This window comes from Paramormyrops kingsleyae, chromosome 5, assembly GCF_048594095.1.
Source record: "Paramormyrops kingsleyae isolate MSU_618 chromosome 5, PKINGS_0.4, whole genome shotgun sequence".
NCBI lineage: Eukaryota > Metazoa > Chordata > Actinopteri > Osteoglossiformes > Mormyridae > Paramormyrops > Paramormyrops kingsleyae.
Window position 1 is genome coordinate 36,335,902 of NC_132801.1, and position 27,844 is coordinate 36,363,745.

Consider the following 27,844-nt stretch of genomic DNA (forward strand, 5'->3'; position numbering starts at 1 on the left):
GTACTTTCGGTACTTTCGCTTTTCCATTGACTTCCGGTCGAGTACCAGTACCGAAATCTCGAGTACCAAAAGTGCCAAACCAGTTGGGGTACTTCTTTGGTACTTCGGTACTTTGGGGTGGGACTTGCAAACGTATTTGCTGTCGATTGGTTATTCAAATAGCCTGCCGCTGAAACACAAAATACAACCGCTATCTTTTGAAACACACAGCGAACAGAGCGATCACCGCGAGAAACAAAATAAAAAGCAGTAGAAACAAAAATATAAAAAAGTAAAATGGAAGGATGGACAAACGAGGAAACACAGACTTTAATCGCCATATGGTCGGATGAACAGATCCAGTGGGATTTGGATGGCACGACTCAAAATAAAAAAGTTTTTGCCGTTCCGGGCAATTCAGTTTCCCTATGTTTCCCCTGTCGCGCGCTGATTTGTACACGGTTTCGCTGTTGTTTTCATGTCTTTTTACGAAGCTCTTGAGGTAAACAAGCCATATATTAATTTTAAAACATCATATGCCTTTTCTATGTTTTTTGTTTTTACAGATAATAAATGAAATTACTTATTTCGCTCGATAGAGCTATTTCTTGATGAAAACGGTATAGTATTGCTTATAAGACTATATTATGCGTGACGATCTACTGTATTCACATGTAATAATGTACCTGAGTGATTTTCAGACATTACACATATCTCTTTGCTTTAATATTAGGGGAAACATTATTTCCTGATAGACAGGAGAAACATAGGGAAACTGAATTGCCGGGAACACCGTAATACCAAGCCGCTTGGAAGAATGGGACACACGCGAAACACCGAACAATGCTGCTTGAAAATCAAAAAACATAATTAAATAATTTGTTTGCTTTCAAAAGACTGAATTAGCAGTAAGCTAATTCTTACTGCTTTGATCGGCTTAGCCAAAGTAAGTGTACCTACATAAACGTAATTGATGGCAGCATGATTTGGATTTGACTAAATCTTATACTGTGATAGAAGCTGACATAACAATAAATCACATTTTCCAGCCTCAACTGTTAGTTTTAATTTTGGGCTGTCAGTCAGGGGCGGTCACTGATGATGTCATTTGGCGCCGGTACCATGTTTTACGCCAGTGGAAAACCGACATGAAAGAAGTACCAAACTTTCGGCACTTTATGGAAGTACCGAAAGTACCGAAAGTACGGTACCTGGTGCGGTGGAAAAACGCCCTTAGTTGAGACGTGCAAAAGAAATTGGAAGATGACTGTAATGGTCTGAGGGCTGTGATTAATGTTAACAGAGGGAAACCGGTATCTTTTAATACAGTCAAGCAAAGACTGAGAGCAGCTGGACTGCATGGTCGAGTTGCTGCCTGAAAACCTTTACTTTATGGTGTTAACAAGAAAAAGAGACTAATATAGGCTAAAGAACAGAAACACTGGAATACTCAGTACTGGGAGCAGATCTTGTGGACCGACAAAAGTCCATCCATGGGACAAGTTGGACAAACAAGTTTAAAATGAGCGTCTAGCAAATGAGACAGAACTGTTTGCATGCTTGAAAAGGTGGTGGGAGGCTTTGGACACAAGTTATTTCCAAAAATTACTGGAAAAGATGTTGTGAATCTGTGCTGTGATAAAAGTAAGGTTGGTTATTTTGATGAAACTCATACATAGACACTCACAGGGGATTTTCTAGCTATCAAAATGATCAGGGGCTAAGTCAAGTTTACTTGGGGCTTGACTTTTTTTTGTTTCTCAAGGGAGATTGGCATTGGGGCTAACCCTCTGTGGTCGAGTGCATCGTTGGCGACGCAGCGTATTTTTCGCATCTATTTCAGTTTATATCTCACTGAAATCTTAATGTAGAATCATGAAAAAAACGCTGGCTAAATCCGTAATCTGTCTTCTTTTCAAAACGTCCATTGTCAGAAGTATTAAAGTTTTTAAAATTAGGTTAAATCGGCAAAAAATTTACCATGTCACCTTTCTTTGTTTTACCTGCATCGGGGGCGTGTAGTACCGCTCTCACCCGAAGATCGCTATTCACATTCTAAATAGCCACATTAGCGCGTATTCAAATCGCATTCACATGGTAATTTCATGAACAACACAACGGTAAAACGCGATCCAGATACATCCCCATCAGCGCCATAAAACGGGGGGGGGCGGTGTGTCCAGGTGTGAATGGCTCATGTGTACACATAAGAGCTCCTAAATATTCAATGGAAGGAGACCAGAAATAGTGACAAGAGTTAGCTTCTTATTTATTTATCCAACTGAATGTTGCAACTACACCATTTAGTCATCTTCATGTAGCCAAAACTTTGGTGATCAGATATCTGGGATCAAAACAAACTGCCAGCATTGCTTACTATGTACTTTTATAACATTTCTGCAAGGGTTTCAAACTGCATTTTGCAATGTCAATACTTTGACGTCAAATTACAACCTTAACAAAAATCTGACATATTTAGAATATACATTAAAATAAAGATGAGTGTAATGGCAAAACAAATATATAAGAAATAATTTATTTACCATGAATTAAGTTTATGATATTTGAAGAAATGTGTGATCATGCCCCAGTCAGTGAAAGTGTGTTTCTTACCCCTAGACCCCAGAGTGATAAAATACTCGGGGGTAGGCTTAAAATATTCGGCATTGGCATTCATTAAATTACACTTACATTGTACAGTAAATTGTTACATTACACTTCAAAACCATTCAGTTAGATTTGCTTTAAGTATCTCTATTTTTTTGTAATAAAAGTTTGAAAAAGAAGTTTATCATCATTTTTTTTTTTTAACTGATGGGTGGGCCCAAATTTCTGGCCTGTAGTTTACCTTCATGACATCTGCCTAGTGGCTGTGCACTGAGTATACCCCGAGCACCACGGCACGCACAGTGCCATCCGTGATGGGTGCAAAAGGTGCATAAAGCCCATGGGAGAATCTACCTCATTGAGTGATATCAAAGAAATTAATAAAACAGAATAATATAAAACAATGTACTTACTTGTATTGAGAACTTATGGTCTTCACACCTATCTTGGGAAGTTCCTCTTATGGTAAGCATTCTGGTCAGGGATTGTTGGGAAGGACCAAAAAAGGCACGAGACCGCAAGGCACTTCGAAAGGCGTCAAGAGTCAAGGTATAATTAAGCTGTGCTTCCAGATCTCCTGTATACAACAGAATATTAACAGTTATAATGTAAATCCACACATCTTCCAACCACCAAGCGATGGATGGGGGGGGCACAGGGTGCAATGCTGGGGTTCACCCTGAATGGGATGCCTGTGCATTACACTGATGTGACACTCACACTCATACACAACGGGCAATTTATAGTTAGCATTTGAGGTAGAATTAAACAAAGACAGGTTTCACAATGCTAAGCTATTTCTGAATATCAAACACATAACGAGTGCTCACCTGATTGGTCCCGAGTACGGCTCACCATGGAGAAACACACTCTTGCAATGTAAGGTAGGTGTTTGCTGCAGTCAGAGTTGTCAGCTGGGATTGTGCGCGGATTGTAGGTCATTCTCACTGTCACCAGCACCACAGGTCTGGTCCTAGAGTAACAAAGATGAGGATACATGAACACTCTTTAGTTGCGTATATTTACATATGTAAATAGTTACATGACTATAAAAGGGTAACATTCACTTTTTTATTATTTCATTTTATCATACTGAAGTGCCCCATTAAGTGCCACACTGTGAATTTGTCATCATGGTGTAGGCATTTTGGGTCCTCTGTCAATCAGTCATGCATGATATATTCTCCATCCATTCAGGGTGGAGCATATATTGCATTATGGAGGTATCTGTAGTGCATTATAGATGACAGCTTCACGGAGCATTCGTAATGCATAATAAACATGGCTGTAAGGTGTTACACCTTTTTATAAATAGTTATAGCCATGTGTATAATACTTCATGAATACTTTATAATGTATTAGGAAGGTATCTCTAATGCATTATACATGGGTGCCTTAAGTAAAGTGTTACCCAGTTTTCTCCTCATTTGCTGTTTGAGTAGTTTATGTCCTGATGCATCATATGCTATTGACTGAAATGTAAAAGTAAAATTTGAATGTGGACATGATCCAACTCTTTCATTTGACTAACGGAACAAATGGAGTGTTGCGTTTAACCACATAAACTGAGAAGTGAGGGCTATGACTTTAAAAGAAACAAATTGTTAATGTATGGTTACTGCATGTTTAAATCATTTCTTTTGTATAGGTTATCAGCTACTGTTCAGTCTAAAAGCATTTAACTGAATTTCTGTTTACAGAGTGCTGAAAATGATTTTGTAGCCAGGTATTACCATTTGCTAATATAAGGGGACATACTGTACGGTGGGGTGTTGTATTCAGGATCTTATTTGGGGGACTTCTATTTTGATGGGTGGGCGTCAGGAGAGGGCTGAGGAGTGCCCTCGGCACCCAGTTGTGGTTATCAAAGTTATCGGTCTCTAGGATGTATACATAGCGTAGTGGAATGGACGGGGAGTTCGGCCGAGCTTTCTCTTAATGGTGAGGGGAGCTGGTAAGACGTGGTCCCTAAATTTAAGATGTTTCTCTTCCTATGGTAGGTTCTAGAAAGGGGGGTTAAACCGGACGGGTAACGCTTCTGATTGGAATTGACGGGTGCTTTCCCAGCTCTTATCCTAGTCTATGGTGAAAGATGTTTTTTAACTGTTGTAATTGTGAGAGAATGTTTCGAACACCATTGCATGGTATTGCTGTGCTTTAACGACTAACCCTATGTGTGCGTTTCTCATTGCCTTTGCTGTGTTATCAGTAATGTTGTGTGTTTGTAATGAAGTGGTTTATTTGTAATTAGTGTTTGGTTTTATCATATGTGTGTATATATATATATATATATAAAGTGGCATGGACGCTGTGTGCGAGTGCCTGTGTGGGTTGCCTAATGGTGTTCAAATAAACATAGCTGTATTTTAACTTTCTGTTGTGTCCTTCCTCACCATATCCGCATTGTCTCCCAAGTCGGTGGAACGAATTTAGGTAGTGGGGGTATATGCTTGTATTGGGAATAATTAGGTTTTGGATCTTTATTGTGATCTACTTCCGTGCGAGCCCGTACACTAAGTCTTACGACTCAGGAACAATACAAGAAATGGTCCCATAGTTTAAGTTTAAACTGGTGTCTTCAGTTATATTAATTAACAGTTAGCCTATTAAAGGTGATTGAGGACTACTCATTTGGTGGATCTTTCCTGTTTGGTAACTGAATATTCCATTTTTGATTCTTATACATGTATTAGCTGTTTCCTTTCTAATACATATAATTTTGCCTTTGGTTTAGGTGACCATTATTAGCAAACTCTGCAGAGTGAGTAGGGATGTGTTCTAACTTCACTGTCTTTTGTTGTAAGGTGGATTCATATTCATATGATTTTTACTGTGGAAGAGTCCTAGGCAGTCAAAGATAATGATGCTTAAATGGTTTTTATATAGGTGTAAAACTATGATATTAGATTTAGAGTGTGTCAGCTTAGTCATTTCAAAACCTCTCCTAACATCACCCCAATATATGCAGAAACCATCCATTAAAAGCATTATTAAGCATACCTACCTTACAATGAGAGTATAGTTCTATTTATCATACATATTGTTCATTTTTATTCATTCAATTCATATATTTTTCTGCTAAAGTCATATGGAATGACAGTAATAAATTCCCACAAAAATTAAATTTGAAAAAAATAAAAAATTCAATGCATCACGTAGTCCCAGCAATACCGTAACAGCAGGACCTTCCCTCTGGATCCGACAGCCAGATCAGGCAGCATGTCTCCGCTCTGGTCCACAGTACCACTAATAGACTGGCCAAAGTATTTGAGGCCTGGATGTATTGTGGAGCCCGGGATTCTCTGCAGGTGGACATAGAGAAAGTCAACAGTGACCAAAGATGGAAGAGTAAGCATTCACGAGTGAAAGACACACAACACGGTCGGAATTTCACTTTGCTGAGAAAATATGCATGTCTATCTTCATATGGTCTGACTCTTCACATTAAAGTAACAGGATAGCTATGATATAATGGGCCTGTGAAATTCACATTCCCAACAAGTGAGATATGTGGCAAAGAAATCATTTTCTCACAGTCCTTAATAATGACAAAGCTAACAAATTATGTGCTAGTTACAAGTAAGAATATTTTCTCTTCCTGCTCATTTTCTGTACCTGCAGTCTCCCCCGCAGCTTCTCTCACCTGTGAGTACGTGGGATTTATTCCTGTTTGTGCACCAGAGAAGATGTACAGGCCACCCTTGCCATCATTTTCCAAAGGGGCTCCTACAGCCACCTCAGCTATTCCATCCCCATTCAGGTCAGCGAGGGCAGCGAGTGAAGCTCCAAACCTTCCCCTCATCCCTGCTTCCCCCATCAGTGGCTGCTCTGTACAAGATGCACCTACGGGCCACTTAAATATATAGGAGAAGATATTTTACATGACAGTGGGCTGCTTACATTAACACAGCAACACAAAACTTTCCATAATAAATGTACTGGAAATGCTGCACAACAGAATGTGTCTTTACCGTATCCTGCAGGAAACAGACAGTCACTTGTCCTTCACTGTCTCTGTCTGTATTTATGTACATTGGAGCCGATATGAGTAATAGGTCAGTACTGGAATCCGAATTCAAATCCACCACACAGACCTCAGCGCCAAAATATGAACCAATCTGAGAAATGAGAACATAATATATATATATATATATATATATATATATATATATATATATATATATATATATATATATATATATATATATTGCATTACTGGCTGTTCAAATGTTTTTTTTATTTCTATGAAGTTAAGTCAAATGGGCTTTATTGTCATACCATCCATGTATAGGTATACAGTATGGAAGAATATAAGCACAAAAATTTGAAAATACATTTTGCAATTCAATGTTCAAAGTGCTTATGCAATCCTTTTTTTTATATATATATTTTTATTGGTTTTATACAATATACAGATAGAGAAACATAAAGAACAAGCAATGATAATTAGTAATTTAAATAACAGAAACATACAAACAATCAAAATAAACAAACAAATAATAATAATAATAATAATAAAAAAACAATAAGAAAAGTAACAATTAAAACAAAATATATATATAAAATAAACAAATAATAAGTTTACATAATTATAAACATACTCAGCAATATGGCAAATTTAAAACAATCGCACACCTTTACACTCAAGGAATACAACTAATGGTTTCCAGATTGTTTCAAATGCTTTTGCTTTCCCTTTTATTATATAGGTCAATCTCTCCATTGTAATTTCATATGCCATCTCCTTCACCCATAACTGTATCGAAGGTACATCCATTTTCCTCCAAAACAAAGCTATCATTCTCCTGGCCTGCAGGAGTCCAAAGTCTATTAAAATTACCTGTTTTGAATTAACAATAATATTTTTAGGATATATGCCTAGTATACATAGTTTCGCCTCGCAAGGGACCTCCACTTCAGCAATCTCAGATATAGTTTGAACAATCCGTTTCCAATATTGTTGTAATTTAGGACAGCTCCATACACAATGATATAAAGTTCCTCTCTCCTCTAAACATTTGGTGCAGCTGTCAGGAACGCCAGGAGACCACTGATTAAGCTGGGCTGGTGTAATATAAGTCCTCATTAACCATTTATATTGTAAGATCTTCATTCTCGTATTAACTGACTGCTTTTGCGCCTTTAAGCATGCCATTTCCCACTCTGTCTCTTCAATATTCTCTTGGGTATCTAATCTCCATGCTTCTAACCTATCAATGGTAGATTCATTATCATGTGACATTAAGGCTGCATAGAACAGAGAGAGATGTCTCCTCCCATTTAGACTGAGACGTATGAGATTTTCAAGATAGGATAGTGGTGGCTCAGACGTTATATTCTTTTGTTTTGACAACATGAAATGTTTTAATTGCAAGTATTTAAAAAAATGTTTCTTGGGAATACAATACGTCTGACATAATTGATTAAACGTCATCAAGGTACCATCTGTATAAAGATCCTCTATCTTCTGCATGCCTTTGCCTGCCCAGATTTTGAAGCCGCCATCTGCTCTTCCAGCCTTGAAAAACGTATTACTCCATATGGGAGAAAAGCGAGAAATTGGGGGAGTGCCGCCAATGTACCAGATATACCAGATATTGATAGTGTTTCTAAGAAAAGGGTTTTCTGTTATTCTTTTTAATGTTGTGGGTTCTGCAGAGTATAAGTATTGTATTAGTGGCAGGTTCGGTACTGACGTCTGTTCAATATTCACCCAAGCAGGAAGAGACTCCATTAAGAAATAACACATCGCGGAACATAACTGAGCTGACCAATAATACCATTTAAAGTTCGGTAGTCTTAAACCCCCTCTTTCAAAAGGCAAATATAGCAGTCTCAGTCGAAGTCTAGTCTTCTTATTATTCCAAATGAATTTAATAAATATACTGTTCAGACTATCAAAAAATATTTTTGGTAATGGAAGAGGGATTGACTGAAATAGGTATAAGAATTTGGGCAATATATTCATTTTGATTATATTGATTCGGCCAATCATCGACACAGGCATTAATATCCATCGATCTAGCATCTCCATCACCTCATCTACCAGTGGATCATAGTTCACTGGAACAACTGTTTTAACTTCAGGAGTGATTTTTATGCCAAGATAGACAAATCCCTCCTTTGCATTTATAAAAGGAGTATCCACAACCGGTTTCGATCTCTCCTCCTTATTCAAAAATAGTATTGATGATTTGGAGTTGTTAATTTTGTAACCAGAAAACTGTCCAAAAATTTCAATCTGCTGAGTTAAATTTGGAACACTAGTGACAAGATTAGTTAGAAATATAATTACATCATCAGCATATAATGATATCCTATGCTCATCTTCTCCAATCCGAATGCCTGACAGTCCTGTGTCAGATCAAATTGCCATAGCCAGTGGTTCTATGGCCAATATAAATAACATTGGGGATAAACTACACCCATGGCGAGTAGATCGTTCTAGAGAAAAGGGTTTTGAGACTGTGCCATTTGTTAATACACAAGCTGTTGGATTTGTATATAAAATTTGAATCCATTTAAGAAAATTTGCGCCAAATCCATATCTGGGCAAAACATTTAGTAAATACGGCCACTCTATTCTATCAAAGGCTTGTCTAGCATCCAGTGAGATTAACGCTGTATCTTTAGCATCAGATTTTTCATGTATTACATTAAGGACTCTTCTAATGTTGTGAAATCTTTGCTGCTTTTGTATAAAACCGTTCTGGTCATTGTGAATTAAATGTGGGATATAATGATCTAGTCTCCTTGCTAAGGTTTTACAAAGTATTTTTGTGTCAGCTCCAAGTAGACTAATTGGCCTAAAAGAGGAGCACTGTGTGGAGGGCTTTTCAGGTTTCAAAATCAGTGTTATCATTGCTAGCCTTAATGTCGGTGGTAAAGTTCGATGCCGATAGGATTCATTATACATATTTAAAAGGGGAATAACTAATTTATCTTTAAAAGCTTTATAAAATTCTATTGGTAGGCCATCGGGGCCTGGAACTTTACCACTGTTTAAGTTTTGGATAGACTGTAATATCTCTTCGACAGTTAAATCACTATCTAACTCACTTCTGGCCTCATCTGTTAATGTTTGAAATTTGAGTTGATCAAGAAAGGTGTCTGCCTGTTCTGAGGATAGGTGTCACACCCTGCTCCGTCCGATCCTAATGTGTGCCATGCCCACCTCGTTACCTCGTGTTCAGCCCTGATTGTGATCACCTGTGTCCTGTTATGTCCAGCTAGTCTTTTGTATTTAGTCCGTTTCTCAGTTAGTTTCCCCAGATCCATCATTGTAGTGTCCGTGGATGTCTCTGCTTGTTCATCTGTTGCCTATTAAACCCCTGATTACCCGTGAGTACGGCTTGCTCTCGTGCTTCCCTGCTCACCTTCCTGCCGAAACGTGACAATAGGGGACTTTCAGATTTATATAATTCTGTATAGAATTCTCTAAAACTATTATTAATTTCGGATGGGTCAGTCGTCAGGCTCCCCGATAAACTCACTATACTGGTGATTGCCTTTTCAGATTGTATTTTTTTAATTCTCCAAGCCAATAGTTTCCCTGCCTTCTCGCCTTGGTCATAGTAACGCTGCTTCAGCCACATTAAGCTTTTAGCAGCTTTATAAGATGATAGTTTATTATATTTAGTTCTCAAAATAAGCAAGTCTTTTTGCTTTATTGGATTGTCCTTTTCATTTATATCTATTTCCAATGATTTTATTCAGTTTTCCAAATTTTCCATTTCCATTTTTTCTTGTTTATCTTTAGAGGCTGTATAACTGATAATTTCTCCTCTAATGTAAGCCTTGAAGGCCTCCCATCTTATACTGGCGCTAGTTTGATCCGTATTCAGTTCAAAATAGTTATCAATTTTAGCTTCCACAAACTTAATTGAACTCAGGTTTCTGTAGCCACCATACTTGTAATCTCCATTTAAAGGGCCCACAAATTAATTTTTCCATGAGAATAATCAACGAAATTGCCGCGTGATCACTTTTCACTATGCCATCATACCAGCAACTCTTAACCCTTGATAGGAGTTCCATTGAGACAAGAAAATAGTCAATACGAGAACGAGATTTGCCGACACCAGAATGACAAGAATATTCTATTTTGTCAGGGTTATGTTCCCTCCACACTTCTATCAAATTTATATCTGCAATGTATCATTTCAGCACTTTTCTAGTTTGCGCTTTCAAAGTGTCACAGCCAGTAGAACGGTCCTTTGTGGGAGCTAAAGTGCAGTTAAAGTCCCCTCCAATTATATAAAATCCTCTTAGGGTGGACAGAGTGAGAAAAACATCTTCAAAAAATTTAGGCTTATCCTCATTTGGACCATATATGCTAACCAAATTTAATGTGTAAGAAAGGAGATTGCCTTGAGCGATAACATATCTTCCGGCTGGATCCGGAATCGTTTTGATAACTTGAAATGGTATTGTTCAATGTATGAGAATAAGTACACCCCTAGCGTAGTTGTTGTATGTTGCGTGTATGACTTGACCAGGCCATCTATTCCGAACCAGGTGAATACCCGAACTTGTCAAATGAGTTTCTTGAATGAAGACTATTTTGGATTTAAGCTGTTTAATCCTGGTCATAATCTGTTTTAATTTTTTTTATCGTTGCAGTCCCCTGACATTCCAACTGGTGATTTTTATATTAAGAGCATTATGCGAGTCTGCTTGCTCCATTTACAATTTGTTCCATGAATACAAGGGCAAGGTGGTATAAGAGTTAGTGCTGTGCTGAGTAGAATTTGGTAGAAGAAAAAAAAAAGAAATAACACATTTAAACATATTAAACATTTATACATCCCCACTCCCTTACTCAGGAAAGAACTGGTGGGGCTTGTGCTAATCCTCATTCTAAAGGATCAGTCTGATTATGTATTGTGCAAACCAAGCTCCTAAAGCAACCAATAATGTTTTTTTTAGTCACGCAACTTATAAATTGAGGCCATGTGAATGAAACCCATTCAAGATAAACATTCAAGAGCCAAACTAACGACTCGATTATCCCCTTTTCGTATAAACTAATGTCAAAACAATAACACAAATCAAAATCGTGAAATATCTGGACAATATAAGTATGCATAGGAAACCCATATTAACCAATATATTAGAGTCATACATATGTCCCCTTAGATGCAATTTCTTTTACAAAGGCAACGTAAGAGATTGTTCAAAACAGTAAAGCCGTTTAGGCAACAAAAGCACTGTAAACTATACCGCATTATCAAAACCCAATACTGTAGTTGGTCACCTAAGAGTCCATTAAGAATTCAAAGGTAACAACTTAAGGACCCAGTGCAATGTCATTTATTGGGCCATCAGTGTATACTTCTCACCCAAGTCCATGACGGAAGTCCTCCGCTTCTTTTGGCGAGGAGAACAAGTGAATCTTTCCATTGTGGAGAACCCGCATCCTACACGGATTATGTTGAAATCCGCGGAAAAGTCCTTTTTCCACGAATACTCTCCTGATCGCGTCAAACTTGTATCTCTGTTGTATGGTCTCAGCCGAAAAGTCCTGATTAAAGAAAATCCCTCATGTGTGATGTTTTGCTGTTTAGTGGAGCGGAAAACAAATTCCCGATCTTGGTACTTTAGAAACCAAATAAGGACCGCTCGATTCTGGTTTGGCCTTGGCGGCGCTAAAGTACGGAGGACCCTTTCAAGGATAAAGGACCTGCCGGTTTCTAACTTTAGCCAACGCGGTAACATGTCCTGTATAAACTCCAGAAGTGGCCGGTCTCCCTCAGCGCCCTCCCGGAGGCCGACCAGTCGCAGGTTTTTTCTCCGGCTCCGGTTCTCTAGGTCTTCAACCTTTAATTCCAAGTAGGTGACACGTTTCACTGCGTTAATTAACTCCATATCATTTTTCTCCAGCAGCCCCTCCGCCGCCATTATCCGATTTTCAGCTTCTTCCATTAGGGTTGTGTTAGAAGTAACATTTTGTTTCAGCTCTGACATCCCGTTTTCCAAAGCCGCAACTGAGCTTGCCATCTTATCTAGACGGTCATTTATACTGTCTAGTTTGGAACCAAATCCTCCAAACGCGGAGTGGAGTGATTTCAATTCAGACAGCACGGCTGTTAGGCCCGTCATGTTGACAGCAACAGCTTCGTCGTCTTGCTCCGATGGCGAAATGCCTATTTTCGATTTTTGGGGACGTTTCCTGGTGAAAATCTCACATTCTTTTACACTTGTCGTCTTTGACATTGTTTTTTAATTAGTTGTCATTGATAACTTGGGTTTGACTGTATATAAATGTTTGGTTTTGCAGAGCTTACCCACTAAGCCGCCATGTTGGTCCGTGGCTCCATAGCGCCCCCCATGCAATCCTTAATTCATTTAAAAATATTTGAAATAAAAAATAGAATAATTCACTGAATTGCATTTCATATTGTCATGGGCTTTTTGCCTCTTTATTCAAATGGCAATTCATTTTGCAATTGCCAATTCAATATTCAATCAGAACATGCATTTGTCATTTCAATATTTAATCTGACCATGTAATTTGAAAATACATTCTGCAATTGGCAATTCAATGTGCAAAGTGCTTATGCAATCCTTAATTCATTTCAAAATATTTTGAATAATAAATAGAATAACAAGGCACTGAATTGCATTTCGTATTACCATGGGTTTTTTGCCTCTTTATTCAAATGCAATGGCGTACCCGGCAATTGCATTGCGTGTTGGGGGGAAAACTCATTTGGCAATTTCCCAACTGTCAGACCGCTCATCATGGCGGACCTTCATTAACTATGTCACTTCCTTGTTTAGGGCCTCACCAGCATTCAACTGATTTGTTCGTTTAGAGTAATGGTGACAGAAGAGCTTGTAGAAAATATTTCTGCCTTAGCAGATGACATGGAAAACAATCGCTTATCAGCTATAGATGCGTTTGGTAGGTTGTTTTTGCTCTCACAGAGGGTAGAGGAACTTTCCATCTTAACTGGACTTGACACGGGAAGGGTGCAAACTAATCTAACACAGGCGTTACATGCACTCACACAGTCAGTGATGCGCAAAGTGGGGAGACCCGCCATAGAGATACCTGTGGTGGCCATTGAGGGCTACCTCTATGGGCTGATATTTCTGCTACTATAAACTGAATATGAATTGTGTATACTTGAATCTGCAATCGTCGCATTAAAAAAATGAATCTGAATTTATTAGTTGAATCTGAATTCAGTTTGCAAATTCAATTTCAACTTAATGAGGAAAAGTTTCTTGAGGAAATAATGGGGGCCGTTAGGGACTTTATTCAGAATTACCAAGCATATACATATGTGAAACCATGCATAAACATATATGAAACCAAAATCCTTCACATAATACACTGAAAATTGCACACACTTACAAGTGAAAGCATTTACATACACTACTGAAAGATTCTCACATAATCAACTGAGACTCTCACATAATCAACTGAAATACTCTCACATACTGTAATCAACTGAAAATGTATTCATTCACACAAACAACTGAAAAGCTAACACTAGTGAAACCTTCCACACACACTACTGAAAGCTTTCACACAAACAACTGAAAAGCTCTCACAAACACTAATGAAACCTTCCACACACACTACTGAAACACTTTCACACAAACTGAAAAGCTCTCACAAACACTAGTTGTTATGACCTAGTCTAGGGTTGAGTCGCACAGCTCTATTGTAACTGCGTAAGGAGGTGGAGGAGTGGGGACCAATGAGGGACAGGTATGCAGAAGGTATGATGAGGATGAAGGTTATTATTATTGTCAATAGACAATATCACACAAGGTCTACATACTATACACAAGTCAACTGGTCTTAGCTTCAGAGTGTACCCAGGCCAAAACAATAAACAAAAAGTCACTGGTTTGTTAGCACCTAGCTTTCCTAGGAAAAGGGAAAAAAAAAACAAAAGAAAAGACAATTCTCTACCCTCAATCCCTACCCATAAACAGCAAGCAAAAACCCTCCCACAACCAACAAGGAAATGAAAATGACAGTCACACCCCTACAACCGGTGAGATTAAATACCTAGGCCAGTGAACACGTCAACATAGAGGGTTAACTAAGCCAAAAGGACAGACCAAGCTCATCATCCAAAATGACAGATCAAAACCAATACTGAAACCACCAGGAGTAACAACACATACAGCAAGGGCAAAAGCAGGTACAAGGCTGAGCATCGTAAAATCAAAGCTCCCGACACTGGCTCCTTGAGTGGTTATATACCGTCGCCCACTAGCAGTTTGTAACACTAGTGAAACCTTCCACACACACTACTGAAACGCTTTCACACAAACAACAGAAAAGCTCTCACAAACACTAGTGAAACCTTCCACGCATACTACTGAAAAGTTTCACACACACACACTAGTAAAACGTGCTTACATACACAACCGAAAATCTCATCTTTGCTAGTGTGTGTGAATGCTTTTCAATAATGTGTGTAAAAGTTTCAACTAGTTTTTGTAAGAGATTTTCAAGTTGTTTGTATGATACAGTTTCAGTAGTATGTGCTTTTCACTTGTATATGTGCAAGGCATTTCACTTAAACAGGAAGTTGTTTTTAAAAAGTGGGTGTTTATCACTAGACCGATGTCAGCTCCACATTCCAGGGGTAGCCTAACAGAAGCAGCAGCCTTATTAAGCAGCATATTGGCCTCACTAGAGATCATCAGAACTTTGTCAGAAGCGACAACAGTCGGGCAGCAACCGATTGTTGCAAATGCAAGCGTGGAGAATCGCCTTGTGTCGCTCTTTCCTTCGGGCCGGCGTAGTGGCGGTCTGCTACCAGTTGCACCTCCAGCTCCCGGAGGACAAGGACCACGTTATCAAGCGCAACAGTGCTTCGAGACGTGGAGTTTACACAGGAGAAGTAAAAGGTAAAAGGTAAGTAAATGACATTATCCGTCCTATTGTTAGATTCGGCAGTTTAGGGGGAAAGTGAAAACTCTGCGTGTCACTGACTGCGTGAGTGCATGTAATGACTGTGTTAGATTAGTTTGCACCCTTCCCGTGTCAAGTCCAGTTAAGATGGAAAGTTCCTCTACCCTCTGGAAGAGCAAAAACAACCTATCAAACGCATCTATAGCTGATACGCGATTGTTTTCCATGTCATCTGCTCAGGCAGAAATGTTTTCTACAAGCTCTTCTGTCGCCATTACTCTAAACGAACAAATCAGTTGAATGCTGGTGAGGCCTTAAACAAGGAAGTGACATCATTAATGAGGATCCGCCTTGATGAGCGGTCTAACAGTTGGGAAATTGCCAAATGAGTTTTCCCCCCAACACGCAATGCAATTGCCAGGGACGCCATTGCATTTGAATAAAGAGGCAAAAAACCCATGGTAATACGAAATGCAATTCAGTGCCTCGTTATTCTATTTATTATTAAAAATATTTTTACATGAATTAAGGATTGCATAAGGATTTTGCACATTGAATTGCCGATTGCAAAATGTATTTTCAAATTACATGCTCAGATTAAATATTGAAATGACAAATGCATGCTCCTATTGAATATTGAATTGCCAATTGCAAAATGAATTGCCATTTGAATAGAGGCAAAAAGCCCATGGCAATACGAAATGCAATTCAGTGAATTATTCTATTTTTTATTTCAAATATTTTTTAATGAATTAAGGATTGCATAAGCACTTTGCACATTGAATTGCCGATTGCAAAATGTATTTTCAAATGAAATGCTCAGATTAAATATTGAAATGACAAATGCATGCTCTGATTGAATATTGAATTGCCAATTGCAAAATGAATTGCCATTTGAATTTTTGTGCTTATAATCTTCCATAATACAGTGGCACAAAACAGCATTCTCCAGAACCACAGTGCGACAAACAACAGTCATAATAGGGGGAGGCTTTTCACAAAACACAGTGTGAAACAGGGCCAGACGGAAAGGTTTATATACAATGTGCAATGTGTTCGTTAACAATACGTAATACAGCAGTAGCAAAAACAGTGAAACAGTGACAACTAATAATAAATAGATATAGAATAATATAAATAGATATAGAATAATAGTCTGGTAGGGAGGTGAGAGTCACCTCAGGAACAGGTTCTAACATAATCATGAAATTATTTTCAACTGAAAGTGTCTAATCTGGGAGGCCAAATTATTCTTGTTCTTACTGATACTAGTAAGAACATTTCTTTGTGAGACTTATTAATGCTTCGCAAAAATCATCACAATATTCAAGACAAGTATTATACTGTATCATTCATATATTTCTACAATATTATATATGATTTATGTATATTTGGTTCCATCAGTATTAACTTATTACATATTTTTAATTGCTGCTTTTTGATTGTTTCCATGGTATAAAAACATCAAAGACATTTCCCATAATTCCAGTCTACATAAAGCACTCTGTCATGGAAGATATTCCACTGCACCTGGGAAGCCATAGCTATTCGCCTGTATTAAGCTGACTGTATTATCCAGATGCAGACACTAGATTAACACATGCCGAGTGAGTAGTGTTTGATTAACATAACTCTATACATTATATATTCATAACGGCTTCCTCTATAACATCACTCAGGCATTTTTTAAGATCAGAACTGAGAATGAAATTAATACATGAGTACAGAAGACTTAAGGATGTAAGACAAACCTGCGTGCCTTCAAGGACCTTGTGTACTCTTTTATTTATCATAATAATAACTCCTCCTTTGTGCTGATATCGCGGGGCTCCTAAAATGACAGTGTCCTGGTTTGTGCCACGGAACAATGGAACAGCCATTGAATAACCTGAGAAAAGAGTTGAACATACAATATTTTAAAATTTTGTTAAAACAAATGGCTGTAACAATGAGGGAAAGGACCATTTGGAAAACCTGAGCTAGATATCCAAATACGGATGAGCACATGAGCATTTGGCTGATTGACTACATGCAGACGTAAGTCTGATAATGATTACAAAATCGATCATCAAACTGCAGTCTAGGGTGCTTTGGTGCAAGGTGTACTTATGAACACCCTTATATTTGAACATGGATTTTGTTATGGACAAACTATGGTTAGCACAGAAGCATAGCTGTCAAGTCTCCGTTTTTGGCCGGGAAACTACCGTATTTTACCCCTCTTTCCCGCCATCCTCCCGTATTAGTATTTTCCCGTAAATCTCCCGTATTATAATATCATTAAAAAAAAAATCCTCTGCCTCTCCAAACTGAACTGTCAGTAGCCTCGCGAGAACTGCCACCTGCAGTAGTCTGCAGGTCATTTACAACATTAACCAGGTCATAAATGCAGAGGTTAAAATGGCAATGCTGTGTGCGAAAAACAACGTTACTTTCACATTCTGTGGACTTCAACTAGTGTTGTAGTCAAGATAGAATCAACATCACATTACTCAGATCAACTGTAGAGAAAAAAGGCATTGCTGTAAAGTGTCATTACTCGTTAAATCAAATTCATGTTATCTTTTCAATTATATTGTCCATATGTCCATATGTCCATATTTAAAATCTCCCAGATTTGTCATAGTTAACGAGGCCTGATGGAAAATAATATTCTCAGCAATCCTCTCCTATATCCGATCTCGATTTTTTACCGATAAAAAATAAGAACGATGACGATGATACACACATACTATAAAACTCGATCAACCAAATTTGCTCCGTTTTAGAGAATGCGCTGAGAAGACAGACAACTCGTTGGCCTATCGAGCAGAGGTTTACTGAATGCCAGCACAACAGTCAATCACTGACGACGTTGTAATTTTGCCCATCCCCCCTTAAAGAAGCAATGGGTGCGTTCGACTGCAGCTGACGCAACGTGGAGTGTGATCTGTCGGCGGCTGCAGGGGTGGAGTATAAACTGACTGCAGCCAAGTAGGACAACTTCTACTCCTCGTAGTCTGTGAGACTATGTCTTTATGATAGGTATGTCTGATTGTTATGTCTTTTTGATAGGTATGTCTTTCTGATGGGTATGTCTGATGGATATGTCTGATCGGTATGTCTTTCTGAGGGGCATGACTCATGGGTATGTCTTTCTGATGGGCATGTCTCATGGGTATGTCTTTCTGATGGGTATGTCTGTTGGGTATGTCTCAGGGGTATGTCTTTCTGATGGGCATATCTCATCGGTATGTCTTTCTGATAGGTACGTCTTTCTGATAGGTACGTCTTTCTGATCGGTATGTCTGATGGATATGTCTGATCGGTATGTGTTTCTGATGGGCATCTCTCATGGGTACAGTATGTCTTTCTGATAGGTATGTGTTTCTGATTGGTACTGTATGTCTTTCTGATGGGCATGTCTGATTGATATGTCTGATCAGTATATCTTTCTGATGGGCATGACTCATTGGTATGTCTTTCTGATGGGTATGTCTGATAGGTATGTCTTTCTGATAGGTATGTCTTTCTAATGGGCATGTCTGTTTGATAGGTATGTCTTTCTGATGGGCCTGTCTGATGGGTCTGTCTGATGGGTATGTCTTTCTGATGGGCATGTCTTTCTGATGGGCATGTCTCATGGGTATGTCCTTCTGATGTGTATGTCTGATGGGTATGTCTGTCTGATGGGTATGTCTGATTGTTATGTCTTCATTGGTATGTCTTTCTGATGGGTATGTCTTTCTGATACATATGTCTTCTGATAGGTGTTTCTGTCTGATTGGTATGTCTGATCGGTATGTCTTTCTGATTGGTATGTCTCATGGGTATGTCTTTCTGATCGGTATGTCTGATAGGTATGTCTTTCTGATAGTTATGTCTGATGGGTATGTCTTTCTGATTGGTATGTCTTTCTGATAGGTATGTCTGATGGGTATGTCTGATGATTAAACAAATAAAGCAGCACAACATTACAGTAACTAACAATAAATAAACCACTAACTTACGTGTACTGTTAGAGCATTTATGTAATTTATTTAAACTTTATTTTACCAGTAAATGAACTGAAACCAGTTCTCACTGCTTTATGTGCTTTTCGGGAGAAATAGCAGATAACGCATTGGAACTTCCTGGGATACAAACGTCATGCCTGTGACGAAAATCTTCAGCCAATAAGGGCAAAGTTGTGTCGTCACGGAGGCGGTTCCAATTTGTGCTGCACAGTCTGTCTCAAGTCGTCTTGCTCTCGCGAGGATTTTGTACTATGTGACATGGTGACGCGTGGTGACGTTTTGGAACATTTCTTTGCCGACTTTGCTATCATGCGATGTGTATGAAGTGTGTGGACTGTGAAGCACTGTGTACATTGAGAAACCCAATCTACATCACACCAGACCTCCATGACTCCTACTGCAGGTGGTGGGCCACCAGAAGGGTGGACCTATGTTATTCCTTCAGGCTATGCCCACATAGTCCTTAAATTAAGTTCCCATGGTAATATCTGAGAAATTTAAGTGAAGGCAAAAAAAGGTTATCAAAACTATCAAATAATTGATTAATCAAAACAAGTTGTGATGGAATCCAATGCATGAAACTGTTCTCTTTATGATTGTAATCAAATCAAATGGCCTTTGGGTCAATTACTTACATTCGTAATATAAATGCATTTTTTTGTGTTTAATCTGCAACATATTTGTCTGAAAGCAGGACAGTGTCTACATAATGAATCTGACACACATTTTAGGTTTCAGGCAACATTTGTTGTGATTTTTGTTGGTAAAATACAATCAGCCTGCACTTCTGTCTCTATGTTAGACATGATGGATAACCAATGTACAAATATTATTATTTGTACGCAGGGATGCTGTACCTGTGTAACTGTCATTCTCCACACTGACACTGCTGTCGAAAACATCCTCTCCCATTAGGTAACTTCCCTTCCAGTTAAATGCCCCAACGGCACCTAACAGGACTTTTCCCTGAACAAACAAGAAAACAGCAACAACAGCAATGCAGCTACAATAACAAATACATTCTCAACTTAATCAAAGAATAACCAGGAAAAACAGAAGCAGGTAATAGGTCTTTAGAGAAAGGATGTGTACCGTGGGCATGAACGCTGAGCTAAATCCCTCTTGACCTAATTCCATCTTAAAGGATTCTCCTGATCCTGTCCCTAAAGAAAAAAGGTGATAGATCAGTTCAATTTGTACACATTTAATATTCCTGTTACTGTTACTGTTGTTACTATTACTGCTAATGATGAGTGTTCATTAGAATATCAATAATATCACCTTTCCATATTGCTTGAAATCCATGAAATACAGACAGTACTGTGAATTACTAAATACATCAATGAATGGGCCCCCCCCCCCTGGAGCCAGGCCTGGGGGTGGGGCTCGATGGCGAGCGCCTTGGAGCCAGGCCTACACCCATGGGGCCTGGTCAGGCACAGCCCGAACAAGGCACATGGGTCCCCCCTCCAATGGGCTCACCACCTGTAGGAGGGGCCATAGGGGTCGGGTGCAGTGTGAGTTGGACAGTGGCCGAAGGCGGGGACCTTGGCGGTCCGATCCTCGGCTGCAGAAGCTAGCTCTAGGGACATGGAATGTCACCTCTCTGATGGGGAAGGAGCCTTAGCTGGTGCGCGAGGCTGTGAGGTTCCGACTAGATATAGTCAGTCTCACCTCGACGCACAGCTTGGGCTCTGGAACCAGTCTCCTCGAAGGGGGTTGGACCCTCTTCCACTCTGGAGTTGCTCACGGGGAGAGGCGCCGAGCTGGGGTGGGCATACTTATTGCCCCCTGGCTTGGCGCCTGTACATTGGGGTTTACTGCAGTAGACGAGAGGGTAGCCTCCCTTCGCCTTCGAGTGGGGGGACAGGTCCTGACTGTTGTTTGCGCTTATGCGCCAAACGGCAGTTCAGAATACCCACCCTTTTTGGAGTCCTTGGAAGGGGTGTTGGAGAGCGCTCCCCCCGGGGACTCTCTTGTTCTGCTGGGGGACTTCAATGCTCACGTGGGCAATGACAGTGAGACCTGGAGTGGCGTGATTGGGAGGAACGCCCCCCCCGATCTGAACCCGAGTGGTGTTCTGTTGTTGGACTTCTGTGCTCGTCATGGATTGTCCATAATGAACACCATGTTCAGACATAAGGGTGTTCATATGTGCACTTGGCACCAGGACACCCTAGGCTGCAGTTCGATGATCGACTTTGTAGTCATGTCATCGGACTTGCGGCGGCATGTCTTGGACACTCGGGTGAAGAGAGGGGCGGAGCTGTCAACTGATCACTACCTGGTGGTGGGTTGGCTCCGCTGGTGGGGGAGGAAGCCGGCCAGGCCTGGCAGGCCCAAGCGTATAGTTGGGAACGTCTGGTGGAATCCCCTGTCAGAGGGAGTTTCAACTCCTACCTCCAGCAGAACTTCTCCCATGTCCCGGGGGAGGCGGGGGACATCGAGTCCGAATGGGCCATGACCTCCTCAATCCCACCGACTGGGGACTTGGGGGTGGACTTACCTATATCTGGGGCAGAGGTTGCTGAGGTGGTTAAAAAGCTCCTCGGTGGCCAGGCGCCGGGGGTGGATGAGATCCGCCCGGAGTTCCTCAAGGCTCTGGATGTTGCGGGGCTGTCTTGGTTGACATGCATCTGCGGCATTGCGTGGACATCGGGGCGGTGCCTCTGGATTGGCAGACCGGGGTGGTGGTCCCCATCTTCAAGAAGGGAGACCGGAGAGTGTGTTCCAACTATAGAGGGATCACACTCCTCAGCCTCCCTGGTAAGGTCTATTCGGGGGTGCTGGAGAGGAGGGTCCGTCGGATAGTCGAACCTCGAATTCAGGAGGAGCAGTGTGGTTTTCGCCCTGGCCGTGGAACAGTGGACCAGCTCTATACTCTCGGCAGGGTTCTGGAGGGTGCGTGGGAGTTTGCCCAACCAGTCTACATGTGCTTTGTGGACTTGGAGAAGGCATTCGACCGTGTCCCTCGGGGAGTCCTGTGGGGGGTGCTCTGGGAGTATGGGGTGCCGGGCTTCCTTATAAGGGCTGTTCGGTCCTTGTACAACCAGTGTCAGAGCTTGGTCCGCATTGCCGGCAGTAAGTCGGACTCGTCCCCGGTGAGGCCCTTTATCACCGATTCTGTTCATAACTTTTATGGACAGAATTTCTAGGCGCAGCCAGGGCGTTGAGGGTGTCCGGTTTGGTGACCTCAGGATTAGGTCTCTGCTTTTTGCAGATGATGTGGTTCTGTTGGCCTCATCAGACCGTGACCTTCGGCTCTCACTGGAACAGTTCGCAGCCGAGTGTGAAGCGGCTGGAATGAAAATCAGCACCTCCAAATCCGAGACCATGGTCCTCAGTCGGAAAAGGGTGGAGTGCTCTCTCCAGGTCGGGGAGGAGGTCCTTCCCCAAGTGGAGGAGTTTAAGTTTCTCGGTGTCTTGTTCACGAGTGAGTGAAGGATGGAGCAGGAGATCGACAGGCGGATCGACAGGCGTCAACAGTGATGCGGGTGCTGCATCGGTCTGTCGTGGTGAAGAAGGAGCTGAGCCAAAAGGCAAAGCTCTCGATTTACCAGTCGATCTACGTTCCTACCCTCACCTATGGTCACGAGCTGTGGGTAGTGACCGAAAGAACAAGATCGCAAGTGCAAGCGGCCGAAATGAGTTTTCTCCGCAGGGTGGCTGGGCTCTCCCTTAGAGATAGGGTGAGGAGCTCGGTCATTCGGGAGAGACTCAGAGTAGAGCCACTGCTCCGCCGCATTGAGAGGAGCCAGATGAGGTGGCTCGGGCATCTGCTTAGGATGCCTCCTGGACGCCTCCCTGGTGAGGTGTTCCGGGCATGTCCCACTGGGAGGAGGCCCCGGGGAAGACCCAGGACACGCTGGAGGGACTATGTCTCTCAGCTGGCCTGGGAACGCCTTGGGATTCCCCCAGAGGAGCTGGAGGAAGTGAACGGGGAGAGGGAAGTCTGGGTTTCCCTGCTGAGACTGCTGCCCCCGTGACCCGACCTCGGATAAGCAGAAGTAAATGGATGGATGGATGGATCAATGAATGTAATGAAATGGGGATAAATGAGAAGATAATGGCAAATTGAAAGCAAATGATGTGACAATATAATCATGAAAAATAGAGAACTACAATACCTTCAATAGAAAAGATACTTTTCTCTAGTGAGGCCCTAAGGTTATCCAAAGCTTGGAAGTCATTCACCCGAAACAAATGATTTTCAGTGGGATTGGAGGCAATAGTTTTCAACTCCTGTTGTGCACTTTCATAATGGAAAGCACCACCAACCTGTGGGGACCAAGACAGAAAATAATAACTTCGTTAAATATATATCGGCATCAACATAAATCAAGCTAATAATTTTTGTGGAATTTTATGTCATCAAGTGTAATTATATTTAATAGTTATTGACCTGTAGTGATAATAGATAATACCAAGTACTACCAGCAAAATAGCAGTATGTTGCAGGAAAAGAAATTGCAAATTTTTCATAAATGTTATTTTATTTTGTTATTAACCAACAATGCTGTTGACCTGAAAAATGTAACCAAAATTTTTATTAGCTGGAATTGTAAAGAAATTGGCATCGTAGTATTGATTCATGATTTTGATTTCTTGAGTCTATTGAGCAATGTGAATAAATTCATGCTTGGAGACAGGACTTCATGGTTCATATGCATTATTTTAAACGTAATGACACATTATTTTCCATAACAGTACCCCAATGGCGTAACGGATGATGCCTTTCCTCTCAGCCTCATTAACCACATCACTTAAGGGAGTGTAGTCTCCAGAAGTCTCTCCATCTGTGATGACCAGTAAGACCTTAACAGCATCTGGCCTCGCTCCTCTGTTTGGTACAAACAGCTTGTTTCTGAAAAAGCAAAATACAATGAAGTAACATTTAGTGGGTTTATAGGATAGAGGTATCAAAGTATTACCAGCATATAGAACACTGAATCTGAAAATTACTTTTCTTCATTTCATATTCAGATGACCATGACACTGTACTGATTAAACAGTACACGGACTATATAAATGGATGGAAATATGGATGGATGCACAGAAAATTTCACATACTAAGCTGATTATTTTAGTTTTAAAAAAATTAGGCTCTGTATCACCATTTTTGATTATGATGAAATTTGGCATGCTCATTACACATACCTTAAAGCTCAGAAATGTTTTTATTTTATTTTTTTTTAAAATCCCTTTTGGATATAGCTCCTGTTCTAGGTCAGAAAGAATGCTTTTTCATGGTATATGATTTGTCTACATTTCTTTTGTCAAGGTTAATGTTCATCTTCAAAAATCATATATTTGGTTATTTAAAAAGGTAAGGGCTTGGAGTAACAAATCAATTTTGTATATAAGACACTGACTTGTTACCTTGTACTCTTCATCAGATACCCCAAAATGTTTCCTCACCTCCGCCACCCCACCCACCCCCCGTTTCAATTTCAGCAGTGACTCTCTTGATCACACCACCACGACAATCCATGCTTTTCAGCAAATCCTCATTACTAAGTAGGGCTGCAACTAATGACTATTTTGATAGTCGACTAGTCATCGACTATTAAAACGATTAGTCGACTAATCGGATTATAAATTGCATAATTATAAAATGGCTCCTATTTAGCTACCAGCTTCTACATTTAGCATGAGGTTATTGTTTGACATCAATGCCGCAAAACAACACATGTAAAATGGGAAAGAGCTGTCGTGCGATTGATTGTGCAAATAGATTTAACACGAAATGGGAGGTTTCTTTTTAGAGATTGCCAAAAACTAAATAAGTAAGTATAGGATGTGGATTGGTCACACATGGCTGATACCCGATCCGTCAAATAGGTCTGGATCGGCACCGATCCGAATTTCTGATACAATATTTGTTATAATCAGGGCTGCATATAACTGGTACGCAAGTACGCATTCACCTTTTATAAGCGATACGTGCGGCAATCTTTTACTATGACAGTGCAAATACGTATTTTATGTGTATTTGTGCTGATATGACAAGAAATTATCATGCATTTTAACCTGTATATGCTAATTCGTACTTCATTTGCGGTATAAGGGTTAAAATGCACGGTAATTTCTTGTCATATCAGCTATTTATATCAGGGCTGTGGAGTCGGTAGATAAATGCTCCGACTCCGACTCCTCAGTTTCTAAATCTTCCGACTCCGACTCCCCGACTCCTCTGTATGTATATACTATGCTAATGTATTTTCTACATCCATTGAAGGAAAGGAAGGCAACATACATGTCATTTCACCACAGAACTACTGGCTAGGAAGCCAACACTCTACTATAATGCCAGATTAAAGACAAACACAATGAAAACAAGGATTTTGCCACCGACCGATGTGCGTGTACAATCGCGGCAATTGATAGGCGGCCGCAGATTGCGGGTGTCCACATGGACGGGCAGATCCAGCTTGCCGAAAATCTCGACCACCGCCCCCATCCAAAGTAATGTGATGCCTGTCTGCTGCAGTGGCTGTCTCCTCTGTCAGCCAGCCGGAAGTTTAGTGCATTGTGTCACTCACCGGCCAGCTGATCAGCAGAACGAGCCTCTGCTGGAGACAGGTAGGGAGATCTGTGTTCTCGGCTCCTTCGGCCCCCTTCACTAGCGCATAGCGAAGGGGAGCCGACGGAGCTGAGAACACACCAGATGATTTTTCAGGCGTTTGACGCGTGATGACTCGTTGAACGGCCGAAAAATCGGCAGTGCATCTGTAAATGTATGGGGGGCTTTAGGCTAGGTTCACAGTTCCCTGTAACAGTGGAACACGACACAATGGAAAGCGGTGCCGCACCTTACCTGTGCATTACATCCCATATAGTGACGCATACAGTCAATGAAAAGCATGCTTCATGGTTACTTGACATGTTCGTTTTGTGGTAACATTATGCACTGCATGCATTGGGCTTTATTCTTACAGCAGAGAAGTAGTTCATTATGACTGTTTGTGAATTGGGACATTTCAACTTACTTTTTTAATTCCCATTTAAATTTAGTAGGAGTCGGTTAACTTTTTGCCGACTCCGACTCCAGGTACCCAAAATTGTCTCCGACTCCTCGACTCCACAGCCCTGATTTATATAGCCTATGTTTACAAATAAAAACTCATTTTAAAGCAGGCTGAAAAATCCAAAGATCCTGACCCAAAATACGGGAAATTTAGAGCAGCTTCCCATTGCCATTCCTCTGTTAACAGCAATAAAATGGACTTAAACTGCTGTTATTTATTTTTAAGGGAGCATAAGCTCTCGCAGCACTTGCGACTCGGGGCCACTCTCCTGAATCTTGAGCTTCAGTTTTCTTTATTTAAGCAATGGGTTTTCTACACTGTTTTCTGACCTTTATTAGCTAAATTTTTAGCGAATGAGACACTTCATGACACACCACCGACTTCCAAACAAAAATACGTTCTATTCTGATCTTTTTTGAAAATGTAAAATATACTACTACTAGCCTATTATTATGCCCTATTATTGGTGTTGTTATAATTTATTATTATTAGATATATACGCCAGACAAGAAGTCCGTGCTATTCACCCTTTTGTAGATCTCGTCTTTGTTTTCGGACATTAAAAGCCTTTGGAGACTTTAGAGCATTTAATATGCGACGATGCCTGATTTGTGGCCACCATTCTTCTACCTGTTGCTGAATGGTATTGCGCAAGAGCGAATCTCACCTGTGTGGTGTATTGGTGCAGTCTATTGGAAAGCGGTAGTATTGTACAAGTATAAAGGAAGGAAAACGTCTCACTCCGTTTAAAAATACGTCTGGCGACAATTATCGACAATCAAATTCGTCGGCGACTATTTTTATTGTCGATTTTTGTCGACGATGTCGAATAATCGTTGCACCCCTTTTACTAAGCTGAAGTTGCATCATCCTGAAAATAGTATTGTGAGCTTATTTTGCTTTGCAAAAAAGAGGACACTAGGGGCAAGATGTGTCAAAGCAATGCAAATATGCACAAAGAAGGACTGTACAAAGTAAATGTCAACATGAAAAAAAGTTCAATTCTGAAAACAGGGTTGTATAGTCATCTAACCAAAACAGCCTATAACACAATTTAAAAACTGGAAAAACTTCATAATTATGGAGAAAAACACAAGGACTGGGAGAGTTAATGCATTATTTCATTAATTGCGTTGCCACACATAGTATTTATAGGCAAACAGGAAAATAGTATGGGCATTTTTAATAGAGACCAATATGAGAGTAGCTCTGCTGCAGTCAATCATAGGAAGGCTGCACGCATCATGAAGGAGCCTCACCCCCGGGAAAGTGGAAACTGTCGAAAAGCTAAAACGGTCAGGCCTGTTGGGGATAAGAACTGGTGTGGTGCTGAGGCGTCAACTGCTGCATAG

The 27,844-nt window shown here is 40.5% G+C and overlaps 1 protein-coding gene across 1 annotated transcript in view; it reads right to left on the bottom strand.

The window, feature by feature from the left end:
• Positions 1-27,844, bottom strand: part of LOC111842654 (integrin alpha-M-like) — an 87,906-nt gene that overhangs the window by 18,604 nt on the left and 41,458 nt on the right. Inside the window, exons 9-18 of the mRNA XM_072712688.1 lie at positions 24,175-24,328; positions 23,592-23,742; positions 20,557-20,627; positions 20,322-20,430; positions 17,221-17,357; positions 6,558-6,704; positions 6,230-6,439; positions 5,758-5,888; positions 3,417-3,559; positions 3,000-3,163 (exon numbers count right to left, since the gene is read on the bottom strand). Of these exons, the coding sequence (XP_072568789.1) occupies positions 3,000-3,163; positions 3,417-3,559; positions 5,758-5,888; positions 6,230-6,439; positions 6,558-6,704; positions 17,221-17,357; positions 20,322-20,430; positions 20,557-20,627; positions 23,592-23,742; positions 24,175-24,328 (1,417 nt within the window). The remainder of the gene's footprint in view (positions 1-2,999; positions 3,164-3,416; positions 3,560-5,757; positions 5,889-6,229; positions 6,440-6,557; positions 6,705-17,220; positions 17,358-20,321; positions 20,431-20,556; positions 20,628-23,591; positions 23,743-24,174; positions 24,329-27,844) is intronic.